Source organism: Daldinia childiae (assembly GCF_008694065.1).
Source record: "Daldinia childiae strain JS-1345 chromosome Unknown Scaffold13, whole genome shotgun sequence".
NCBI classification, from domain to species: Eukaryota; Fungi; Ascomycota; class Sordariomycetes; order Xylariales; family Hypoxylaceae; genus Daldinia; species Daldinia childiae.
Window position 1 is genome coordinate 1,229,199 of NW_022984654.1, and position 12,463 is coordinate 1,241,661.

General features: G+C 45.5%; 4 protein-coding genes across 4 annotated transcripts; 3 read left to right on the forward strand and 1 right to left on the reverse strand.

The window, feature by feature from the left end:
* Positions 1–907: 907 nt before the first annotated feature.
* On the forward strand, positions 908–3,465 carry GL218_08733 (N-alpha-acetyltransferase 35, NatC auxiliary subunit; the record flags this gene model as incomplete). Its single annotated transcript, XM_033585541.1, has 6 exons — positions 908–1,004; positions 1,062–1,129; positions 1,199–1,327; positions 1,392–1,622; positions 1,679–2,143; positions 2,200–3,465. The coding sequence occupies 6 exons, from the start codon at positions 908–910 to the stop codon at positions 3,463–3,465; spliced, it is 2,256 nt and encodes a 751-aa protein (XP_033440616.1).
* Positions 3,466–4,000: 535 nt separating this feature from the next.
* On the reverse strand, positions 4,001–5,049 carry GL218_08734 (Peroxisomal membrane protein PMP47B; the record flags this gene model as incomplete). The annotated part of the gene is made up of 2 exons (XM_033585542.1): positions 4,001–4,125; positions 4,212–5,049. The coding sequence occupies 2 exons, from the start codon at positions 5,047–5,049 to the stop codon at positions 4,001–4,003; spliced, it is 963 nt and encodes a 320-aa protein (XP_033440613.1).
* Positions 5,050–7,029: 1,980 nt separating this feature from the next.
* Positions 7,030–11,361, forward strand: GL218_08735 (Polyol transporter 5; the record flags this gene model as incomplete). Its single annotated transcript, XM_033585543.1, has 6 exons — positions 7,030–7,437; positions 7,487–9,037; positions 9,936–10,027; positions 10,093–10,820; positions 10,880–11,188; positions 11,246–11,361. The coding sequence occupies 6 exons, from the start codon at positions 7,030–7,032 to the stop codon at positions 11,359–11,361; spliced, it is 3,204 nt and encodes a 1,067-aa protein (XP_033440614.1).
* Positions 11,362–11,424: 63 nt separating this feature from the next.
* On the forward strand, positions 11,425–12,276 carry GL218_08736 (Proton myo-inositol cotransporter; the record flags this gene model as incomplete). The annotated part of the gene is made up of 2 exons (XM_033585544.1): positions 11,425–11,691; positions 11,788–12,276. The coding sequence occupies 2 exons, from the start codon at positions 11,425–11,427 to the stop codon at positions 12,274–12,276; spliced, it is 756 nt and encodes a 251-aa protein (XP_033440611.1).
* Positions 12,277–12,463: the final 187 nt, after the last annotated feature.

The following is a 12,463-nucleotide window of genomic DNA, read 5'->3' on the forward strand; positions in this document are numbered from 1 at the left end:
TGCGCATGCGGATAGACAAGAACAACGGTAGCAAAATGCAATTATGCCAGCCGTCTCGTGTATAGCTGTATAAAATAAAACAGTTTCATCCTAAAAAATGAGTCCCTTGGATTTACCTACATTGGACAGCAGTAAATTCGTGCGTACATATATGTCGTATACGTCGAGGTCAATTCATATATGTATTTCATGTTAAGTACCTAATTAAACCGCATTCGAGTTCGGGTAGGTTACTTAAGTAATGCATGCAATGTATCCATACGTCTATAAAAAGGTAATTGCTATATAGCGATTTCTCTAAGTGGTATTCTGTACCTCTTAGACCGGTTACACCTGTCTTAGTTGACATCGGAAAACGTAAAATCCTCTTTTCAAGGGAACGTACAGACCTACCTCATATATATGCAAGTAACAAATCAAATTGCTCTTGTCCGTATTGAAACTTTCATTGTTCAATGTTTCAAGGCTCAATGTTGTTTGTATCCCAATGCACCTTTCAATGCACATTTAAATGCACTTATGTATTTGGTATACATATTTAGGTTGGTACTGCACGTTTCGACACTAAAAATTTACATAGTAAATTTAATGCCTAATTCTGATTTACAATTACCTCTCTTCAATCTTTCATTTCGCCGCTCCATCCGCAAAAAAATACCCATCATCACCAATAACAAACACATATACATGTACATCTAACCAACTGACCTGACCTATGATTGCTCTTTATCCCAGAAATCCATAATATTCGCCTATTGCTACTCCTGCCAAGACTAAGGTTAGTATAATTAATTATATTGGGAGTACCTTAAGCTTCGAAATATCAGGTTCGACAAAAGACTCATAAATCGCATAGATACAGGCTAACAAGAAATAGAGCCACAATTGATCAAGAGTGATAGTCAAGATGCAACAGCTTAATATAATATCACATTCGCCAAACATATCACATCCCGGAGTCAAGGCAACCGATATCACCAAGAAATTTGCCTCTGCCGTAAAGAGTGCGCTCAGGTACTTCAGGTCTTGACCAAGATATAATTTACTAATCTCATGAATAGCTTTGGCACCCGGACAACTCGTCAAAGATGACCATTTTACCCTTTTTGAGTCCGTCGCGGCTCTGGAGGTGAGTCCACGTCATCATCTTAAGTTTATAGGATCACTAGAATGTGCCTGCTAAGAGAAATTCCACTAGATCATGGATCGAAAGATGGATAGTGGTGCTCTAGCAGAAGGGGAATCTCTAGATGAAGAATATGACGTTTCTCGCGATCTGCTTCCAGAAGAAATTCTTGGAATTATTGACCAACTTCTTTGCCTCGAGGTGTGTTTTGGATAAGTGACAAAGCTTCTACTCTCTGTTTCTACCGGCCTAACGTTATGACTAGATGGCCTGGCATCTTGGTTATCCCCTTTCCCAGACCCTCTTCACGAGCATCTATATAGAATCGCTCATGAACCCTCACCCAGCCAATATAGGCGAGGCTGAGTTTATAAGGGATCCCCAGGCCCGCGAGAAGCAACCGAAGCTGCTCTTCGTTTTACGAGCTTATTGTCTCGGACTCCTTAAAGCATGTTGTTTCGTAAACGAGCTTGTAAAAGATGAACTTTACTATGAGGTAAGATCGATAGGACAAAATGATTATCATTTTAATAAGCTACTAAGAATATATAGGAAGAAGACTTTGTTACTAACACATACGATCGTGATCTACTTCTTGATATGCCCGTTAGTTCCATCAATAATATTCTACAGCAGGCCCGAAGTGACCTTCGTGCTGCTAGCAATGAAGTTGCAAAGGATATCTCCGCAGCCCTGGATCTTCGGCTCGAGCTACGTATCGCATTCTTAAGGGCCATTGACTTATCAGGCCTGCGGAAATCTAACCCAGATTCCTTGAAGATGCCCTGGGTACAGATGAAAGGTCTACTTGAGCACATTAAAAAGCAGCATTCGCTAGGCAAGCCAGTACCAGAAGCTTTCAGCACTAAACTACAGCGACGGCTAGCGAGCACAATGCCTCCGCGCCCCATGGTCCAACCCAGCTTTGAAGAGAGTTATGACCATCTTAAACGACTTTTCCAAGACGGAGTTGATATCATGGATATTCTGAAGTACTCAGAACCACAAAGCCTTTTGGTAAACTCTTCTAGTCAGTTTTATAATAACTGAGTTAACCTTTTTTTTTTTTATAGAATTTCGTCTTGTTATTCCAGGCAAGAAAACCACAACCACTAGTTTATATTAGGACACTACTCCAGAATCTCTTATTTAGAGAAATGGTCGTTCTAGGCAACTATAGCATCCGGCAGATAATCGACCATGACCTCTCGATCGTCGTTATGCCCTGTGCACCACAGATCGATGCTTCCTACGATGAAATTGAGGTCCCGACTGATCCCCGTCACCAGACTTCAGCGCAGATGGAAATTTTCCGGCAGCGGGTAGCTGAATGCTATTTGGATGTCTTCAGGATATTCTGCCAGAATAGATGTAGAGTTCGACGCACACTGTGCCACAATATCCAAGAGTGGGATATGCTCCAAGTAGATGTCGAGGAGATTGACCAACTTCTCCAAGTCGCCCTAGATGAGAGACCCCTCATAACAGATAGAGGCAGTATTGGGTTTTCTCTCCCTCTATCATCATGGGCGTATCTCTATAAGCTCAGGCAGATGGAGTGGATCGTTCAACTCGGATTCGAACTTGAGGTTTACCAGACGGACGAGCTTGCTGGCATGTACTGGTACTTAAATTACCTGGCCAAGACACGCGCGCAGCATGGTGATCGTATCAAGTCGTTTACAATGCGCAGCCTAGACGAGGCACGCCACGGCCTCGACAACAGCAGAAAGGGAGACCAAGAGCTACCGCAATACACGGCCGCTAAGGAGCGCGAATATATGACCTCCTTGACATACTTGCGCATAACTATGCTTGACGCGGCGTGCACGTGGGAATTTGCGGATGGCCTTTGCTGTCTATATACGGCGTTACAACGTCTAAAGCTCATCGCTCTACCGCAACGCCCCTATAGTACCGATACCATGCGTTATGATCTGCGCATGAAGCCCTTCCGAACAATCACGCTACCCCAGCTACCCACGTTTGACGAATTTACGCGCGCAACCCTTCAACCCGAGACTCCAACACCTGATCTACTTAAGTATGCTGAAGGTGCTATCGGCGGCGCCAAAAAAGGGTATGAGGCCTTAAGTAAGATGTCGGATACACAATCCTTCAGCGTCAATGCGCACGACCAGTGGGTTAATAATATTCGAGACTGTCTAAAAGCTGCGATCGCGGCGGGCGTTGCGGTCTCAACACTGCAGAGGGCGTTAGATAGAGCCGGAGGGAGCGAAGATAAAGATTCACAGCTAAAGCTCAAGGTTGAGATGCCGGCACCCGGGAAAGGGTATCATGACTGGTGGATCGTTCCGAAGCTAGTTCCTATGGCGTGATTTCCTTTTCCTTTTTTTCTTCTTCTTCTTTGCCCTGTATGCGGGTAGTAGATTATGATCGGGATGAGGATTAGGTAGTTGGGTGCCGGAAGTTAATTAGGGAAGACATGAGTATTGGGAGAGATAGGGCTTTTGGCACATGAGCATATATGGATATCATTCTATTACGGTAAATCAACTAGAGAACGGCGAAACGTACATTAAAGCATTTGGATAATTCCTTTTATTCACTAGTTATTCATTGCTTGGTTTCTTCTGGGGCACATATGCCTTTTGTTAATACATAGAAATAGAGATGACATCTCATTCCCCTTTCCCCTAGCTTTTTTTGAGCCTGATTTAATCACTCATCTCTCCCCCTCTTAATCGTACCAATGTTAACAAAATGAGTCAAGTTACGATAGACGCTGTTGGGACTACGCCCAAGTAACAAGAGGCCAAGAGCCTCTTATTGGAAATGATACAATATGTACAGGTTTAAGGCCAGAGCTCATACAAGCCATAGTAAATGCATTGCCAACTATAAATTGGGTACTTATGCCTTGATGGCCTTTCTGGCCATGGTGCCTCTGAGTTTTATCGTCTGCTCATAGAGAACATCCTTGAAGGCGAAGAGAAAGGCGGCTGTCAAGACGCTCTGGGTGACTTTAGGGCCGATACCTAGAGTAATAATAAGTCAGTATATCACTGATCGACTAAATAATGCTTTTCAAAGGGTTAGATAATTAATAAGATATTAAGCATACCCCTATACAGGCCGGAATAACCCTCTTCCTTGATAACTCGCCGAATGGCCTGGGTCATGCCCTCGCGCTTCTGGCCATCATCGGCGACGTGCATTTGGCTCTTGACAGTGATATATGGGTAAGTGATGGAGGTGGCAAAAAGCTTGCCGAGAGCGCCTAGGAAGAATGCTACGGTTGGGGTTACGTTGTGTTTCCGGCGTCGCTCGTACGCGTTCTTGAGCTGCTCAAATAGCGTATATTGTAAAATGGGGTTGATAACGAGCACGAGGGCCGGTACGACGCCGCGGAAGAGCGCTTGGGGACCTTCATCGCGTAGTAGTGCTGATAAGGTACCCAAGGTAGTCGGTTGCTTTTTCTTCTCTACGGGAACACCGCCGGTATTCTCCTCGGCCTCGATTTGCCCCTTGCGAGTCGTCATGCGCGTGTTCACGACCCATATAGGGTTGGTTAGGATGACAGTGGCGGAACCAGCAATGGCACCAGCGATAATGGCTTCGATAGCGGTGAGCTTCTTAGAAGCTCGTCCGGCACGGGAGGCAGCGGCCTCGAAGAAACCGCGCGTCCATTCGTACCAATAGTAGTAGACAAAGTTGGTAACACTAATACCAAATACGGCGCTATCAAGGCCCGCGTATAATCCCGAGACGCCCTCGCGTGCAACAATTTGTTTTACGGCGGCTAGGAAGGCGGTCTCGGCTCGCTTAGACTCGACCTGCGCGCGGGTAGAGAGGGTGATGAGCGGATACGTCAAGACCATAGAAAGGATCCCGCCGCCAGCGCCGGCAAGGGCGTGCGCGACGTTATCATTCTGAGGGACAGCGGGCTTCGACGACGCCATCGTGATTATTGATTTACGAAGTACCTTTGAGGTAAGTAAGGGATGTCAAGATTATATCAATCTGAAGCTTTTTTGATAAAAATAAATTTAATAAGACGGGTTTGATGGAAAATGGAAAATAGAAATGATAAAAGTCAAAATGTTATTACGCCCGACTTACACGTCGAAATATTGAAAGAGTAATAATAATAAAAGCGTTATCGATTCAAATGATTGAAGTTGAGGTCCCATTGAAGCTGAGAAGCCGAGGTCCGATTTCATTGCATCACAATGCGGCTTAGTCCCCTCTGTTTAGTGGGATGTAGCCCTGTAATCCCTTACAATCCCTTGTAATCCCCTGTAAATCTACCTGAGCCCGAGCCGAAATCCGCCTGTAAGAGACCTGTTAAACATTTAACCTCGCCCCATCTGGCACGAGGTCGGCATTCTTCCCCATGCTCTTCTCCCCCGGCTTTGCCCCGCATTCAATTCAATTCGTTAAAGAAGCTGAGACCTCCAACGTTCCCGACTTTCACATGCGAGATGGGATTGCTTAGGTATTATCTTTTTTTATCTTGTGATGATGACAATGATGATGCACTCATTAATTTGATGGATTTTATACGAATTAAGTCAGATATGATAGAATGTGTAACTACCTCCTATACATATTTTCCTACCCTTAGTATTTTTTTATATACCTAGGTAGTTATCTTGAAGTTATATGATGCATCTTCATTCTATTTTACAAATTACATCACCAGGTACATTCATATACCTAACCTCCCTTAATTCATCGCTAGTCTTTACATAATACGCCAAAGGATTAAAAGGGACTATGCATAAGGCTGACCTAGCCCAAATACTTAAATGCCTGATATTAGTTACATTCTAACCCAGTTACATTCTTCCCAATCCTAATCATCAACATTGACACCACCCTAAAAGGCCAAATATGCCTCTACAGGTATTCTTAGCAATGCCGACCCTAAATTTGAGACAGCGCACGACAAAGATATCAGAGCGTGCTGTGATACAAGTTTCATAATGGCATGCAAAGAGACCGTGATAGTGGCTGGTGGTAGATGAAGAGATCATACCGTGCCCATGGACCGCAGGTTTACGAATAATCTACCACCCGAATCCTACTTTGCTAAAGAGGTATTTGCCCAATGAACTGGTAAGGCAGACAGACAGAAGCTTTACCTATGTAGGACATCAGGTACCTAAGGTATGTTTTACAGAAAAAGGGGTTAATTACTCTCAGTGCATTAAGCTTATGCACATAATGCATCCGTATGCATTCGTATGCATCCATATGCATCCATATGCATACGAGTCACGTGGATACGTACCCAAAAATAGCAAAGTTACCATGGTACATGCACAATAAAATCTCCCGGCCCATCTAAAACAGCCGTGCGCTCGTGGCACCAGCCTCCGCCAGCGCGCTCTCAAAATAGAATTCGGCATAATAGGCATTGGACACCGGAAGGAGGCTTCACCAACCATTCTGTCTCTTTTTTTCCCCATTAACTTTTGCCACACCTGTTTTTTTTTAACAGCTTCAATAACGCTCAAGACGGGAAATCCGCTACTATTTTATTTCCCTTTTATCATTTGACCATTATATTTCCCACCAGTTAAAAACGTCTTTACCATTCATTACTAACTATTACGCATCGTCGCCTAGCGAACGTTTATTATTTATCACTTACACCAGACTTACATGATCACACATCGACTTAGGGGCCAATTACGAAAGACAAGAGATGAGACAGACAAGTTGTGTTACACACAGACACAGATTTGATGAGAATAGTAAAACTACCTTATTTGTTACTCGTGTTGCGAAGAATATCAAGTCTATAACATTACCAACCATTACGTGAGAACTTCAACCAGTCAAACGCGCCCAGCATCTTCCCCCCCCTATAATCGTACCTCTCCCCCAACCATTCATGGGGATAATTGCGCATTTCGCTATCTTATGATATTAAGATGGCGCTCTCTACTCCAACTAGCAACGGATCCCGTCGCTTTAACCCTATTCCGTCTCCTTCTAGGAGCGAGACTCCCAGGTCATCAGGGTTAATAAGACCGACATTACCCCAAAAGAGCGTGACTAGTGCTTCTATTGAGGATTCCTACGTGAGTTTTATTCTCTACTGCAACCCAGCAGTACCCTTAGAAACGGATACGGCAGCGCTCAGAGAGGCTTTTCGAACTCCGCCAAAGAGTGAAGGCAAGAGCTTCAGCACCTTTACTTTATTCGAACTCATCAAGCAACTACACTCTAAAGAACTCAAGACATGGGCAGAGTTGGCATTGAAGCTAGGCGTCGAGCCGCCGGATCACGACAAGGGGCAGAGTTCTCAGAAGATACAGCAGTATGCCGTCCGCCTAAAGGTAAAGCATATCCAACTTATTAAAGAGCAGCGTGACTTACCTGTAATAGCGATGGATGCATTCTATGCACATAAATGCCTTCTTCGACTATTTGATGGATAACCCCCATCCCTATTGGACCCTGATCCCGAGTGATCCAAATCCTGTATGTGACGAGGGTAGAGATGGTGTTGCTGCTGAAGATGATATGGCCTTGCGTGCCTTATTGCCTCATATCCGGCCACGACGGGGTCGAAAGAGACCCGAGGACGACAGTTTTAGCAAATCTCCGTCGCAAAAGCCAAGGTTAGAGTCTCCGAATTTTAACGGGGAGGCTAGAACCGCTCGTCCGGACTCTTTAGATCCGTGGACCGCCCATCCAGACGGAAGAAATGCCTTTATGTTTCCACCTGTTGATCCACGATCGAGTGTATTGCCAGAAACGAATTCCGCCTTCCCGTGGAGTAACGATGTTTCCCGTGAGCCTATGTCAGCCTATCCCCAATCTGCGATGACGCCGTCGACAAGAGGGACATTTTGGGGAGACCCCGCGGAACCCCGTTCGGCTATTAGTCCGTCTAAAGTCAGATCGCTCGGTCGTCGCCACGGAGCGAAGGTAGTCTCTTCCGCCTGGAGAAGTGGTGGCGTATCCACAAGTGGTAGGCCTCGTGGGAGACCTCCTAGCAGTCGGCCTAGCGACGGTCCATTGTCAGCAATCCCAGACGAGCATAGTGAATTCCAAACAGCACCTTTTGAGCAGAGTACGTCCCAATTAAATACACAGCCTACCCCAATGCACCCTCCAGACCCGGTATCAACATCTGCCGGGCCTACTTCTGCACCAACGACCGCACCAACGGCAGCATCAACGACAACGCCAACTACGACTACTCCTACCACTCGACCTTCTCGACCTGGCCGCCTCTCTCTACAAGTACCGGAAAGAGCCAGCGGTCCTGTCAGGCTAGCAACTCCACCACCTCCGGTTGTAATGGTAAATGGGAAAAGCACGGTTAATGGGAGTATATCCAACGGCACTGGCGGATTAACAGCTAGTCCTATAGAAGACACTTCGATATTCGACAATACTGCGAGTGTATTCACGGCCGGGCCAACCGATGATCCCACAGGCCCGGTCGTACAGTTCGAATTCGATGATAGCGATCGGACCAACCGCGACGAGATGGAAACCTTGCTCGTCGCAGACCTTTTTGAAAGCGTGTGGTACGATGATAAAGGGCAGCCCAGCCCGCCAGCTGATATCAACGAGGCGCTCGCCCTAGCCCGGGCCATCATCGCGGGCCTTGCAAAGAGAAGCCGCACCTCGGAGGCGTTCCTGATTGCTACGGCAGCACTAGCAGGCGCCAGACACCTCCCTAAATCAAGTGGTGGTACAAATTCAGTACATCGCCTCGAAGTCGACGTAGATTATACGCGATACAGCTACACGTGGGATCTGCGTTGCGGGCTCGCGAATGCCAGATTCCGGTTCACAGAGATAGTGCCTCATGCGCGCTGGAAGAAGGGTTCACAGCATCGAGGTGAAGGCGCTGATGTCCCAGCCGAAGGAGATGCCGCGGTGGAGTTCTGGCGCAGGAGGTATGCTGACCTCGTGCATATGGTTGGTAGGGGGAGGAGGCGCGAGGACGTGGTGTCTGTTATAAAGGAAGGCAAGAGTGGAGGATAGCAACATGTGTCATTGACGGTTGGTTTAGCGGATTTATGGATGATGTATCGTGTTTAAGGTTGCTGTTGCTATGTATAAGTATGTATTGCTTATGGTTTACGATTTATGTATGTACCTAGCCTAAAGACGTCCTTGGAGGGGTTAGAGCGTCTGGTTTGATTTGAAGGTGGTGAGCTTGTTGAGGCTCGTGTATTATGTATTGTATATTGTATATTGTATGTATTTCTATATGATACCCCGAACGATCAGGGAGTTGGATGCTTTAAAGCAACAAAACGAGTTAACTATCTCTTAATGTTGTGTACCTACATGTAATAACAAAATCCTAATATTATATAGTTATTTGAGATAAGATCTAGGCATGGCTATAGTTTCATATGCAAAGTAAAATACAAAGTTTATTGGTGAGATGACGACGTACATGTGAATCGGTCTGAAACTTGTGCCTGTCATGATAGTTTGACTATGAGCCTAAGTGCAATGCTCTTTCTCTTAAGGATGTAGCAAAATCATGATATGTATAGGTACCTACTCAATATCTTTGTATTATATTCTCTTACCGAATAATCGCTGCTTATTACTTTACTTACTTCAATATCATCAACATGCCCTAGAAATACCATCCTAATATCGTATACCCTTAAAGCTCATATTATACGTTTTTATTATATCATATATTCCACAGAATGCACCGGCTTCATTATTAATTCTAACATTATGTCTGAAAAGAATGATCAACCACGGGTGTAAGAACTACAAGACTGATATCTCGATCGAGGTATTATTATATACCTAAAGTATCGTTTACTAATATAATTAATACAGTCGTAAGACCTCAATGTACCGCTACGATGCCTCGACAGAGATGGGAGTTCGCCCTGACTCAAAGGCACATATCGACCTCAACAATAACCCAAATGCTACGTCTGTGGCCTAATATCGAGGTTTAGGAGGTACCTAGCTAACCCAAGTCTTTTGATGAGGAATAGGATTTCAAACCCCTTAGCTGATATCCCTCGTGAGCATCTTCTCAATCAAGTCACTCGGTTTTCCGAATGGAATGACCTATGTGAGTACGTTCCCCTCATGCGCAAGGGGGCTCTCGTTGCCAAGGATCCCGTCCGTTTCGAAGATATCGAGGGGCCGGAGGCGCTCGATGCAGAGGAGATTGATGCTTTAAAGAGCGAAGCTACACATAAGTGGAAAGTCCCTAAACTCCTTTATCTAACCATATTCACCTGCTCCATAGGAGCAGCTGTACAAGGATGGGATCAAGAGGGTACCAATGGAGCCAACCTGTCGTTTCCTACGCAGTTTGGTATCGGTGGGAATTCAGACCGTGATGTGCTACTCGTCGGTCTCATTAACTCGGCTCCTTATATTGGGTCGGCACTTATAGGTTATTGGCTTTCGGACCCGCTCAATAACCGCTTTGGACGTCGAGGAACTATATTTATTTCTGCCATCATCTGCTTGATAGCTCCTATACTTGGAGCTATTACTCAGAATTGGGAACAATTTCTAATTTCGAGACTGCTTCTCGGTGTTGGCATGGGACTCAAAGCCGCGACCGTACCGATATATGCTGCTGAGAACAGCCCTGCATCTATTCGCGGAGCCTTGGTAACATCATGGCAGATGTGGACTGCATTCGGCATCTTCCTTGGATGTTCTGCTAATCTAGCAGTTGGTCAAGTTGGCAAAATCGCCTGGCGACGTATATATTACCTTTTGCCGCCATTATTCTCTATATAGCTAACAAATTCTCTTATGTAGTCCAGGTCGGTTCGGCCTTTATCCCAGCAATCCCTTTAACGTTCCTCATATTGTTTTGCCCGGAATCGCCGCGATGGTACATCAAGAAAGGCCGGATTCGAGATGCTATAAAATCGCTCTTACGACTCCGCAATCATCCTCTCCAGGCAGCTCGCGACCTTTATGCTATCTATTTCCAGATAGAGATCGAAGCTGAAACCATTACAGACTCGACTTACATTGAAAGGGCCATCCAGCTCTTTACAATCCCTCGAATTAGAAGAGCTACCTTGGCCTCCTTTGTGGTTATGATAGGCCAACAGATGTGCGGTAAGTCACCTAATATGAATCGCGAACACCACACATTTGGAAGCTGATGCATAATAGGTATCAATATTATAGCCTTTTATTCTTCTACCGTCTTCAAAGAAGCAGGGACGTCTGATTTTAACGCCCTTCTTGCTTCTTGGGGATTTGGTCTCGTCAACTTCCTTTTCGCCTAGCCAGCCATCTGGACGATCGACACCTTTGGCCGGCGCCCCTTACTCCTTTTCACATTTCCCAATATGGCGTGGTCGTTACTGGCTGCCGGTTTATGTACGCTTATCCCCAAGACCTCGGTAGCTCATACCGGCCTAATAGCGCTATTCGTATACGTTTTCGCTATGTTTTATTCACCCGGCGCGGGTCCCGTTCCATACACATATAGTGCAGAGATCTTCCCACTCTCGCACCGCGAGGTTGGTATGGCGTGGGCTGTTGCAACTTGTCTTTTCTGGGCTGCCATATTGTCGATCACGTTTCCAAAGATCCTTGCAGCTACGGGTGTTTTGGTAAGTTCGATACAGAACCTTCTTCCGAAGTCGCAAAACCTCTTGCGCAAGTGTTATATGGAGATACTAGTTAGTCTAATACAGTGTACCAACCAGGGCGCCTTCTGTCTATACGCGGGGTTCAACATCACAGCTTTCATCATGATCTTCCTATGGATGCCTGAGACAAAGCAGCGGACCCTAGAGGAACTTGATTACGTCTTCGCCGTGCCTATGAGCGTATTTATCAAGTACAATTGCAATAAGGTGGTCCCGTGGTGGTTCAAACGCTACGTCTTATGGCAACGCGGAGCTAGTCTCGAACCCCTTTATCACTTCGATAGACACGACGACGTTGCTCTACCGGATTTTGTGGTGCAAGATGAATCGACAACTGATAGTAATACGGGGACTACTTTTAACACTAGAGTGTGTGTTACTCCCCAGGACACACAGAGCAGCGCTACAGCTACTGGTATCGACGCTATTGATGTAATTTATCAGGCCGAAAGAGAAGTAGCTGCTTCTCGCCGCTTCTCGTGGCACGGTCCTGGTGTTCACAGACATCCGGCTCATGCTGACACATACCCTATATATCCTATGTAGAAATACAGATGACAGTCTTTTTCTGGACTTGCCTGTCTTACACTGCTTTGTAAATAGAGGAACCTAGATACACTCGGTTAGGTTAGGTATCTCGTAAATCATAGCTAAGTAGAATAGCTTAGAAACGAAGATATACCTAAACTTAAGTATCTAATAGGCTTAGATGCTGCTGTTACATAAAAAATCT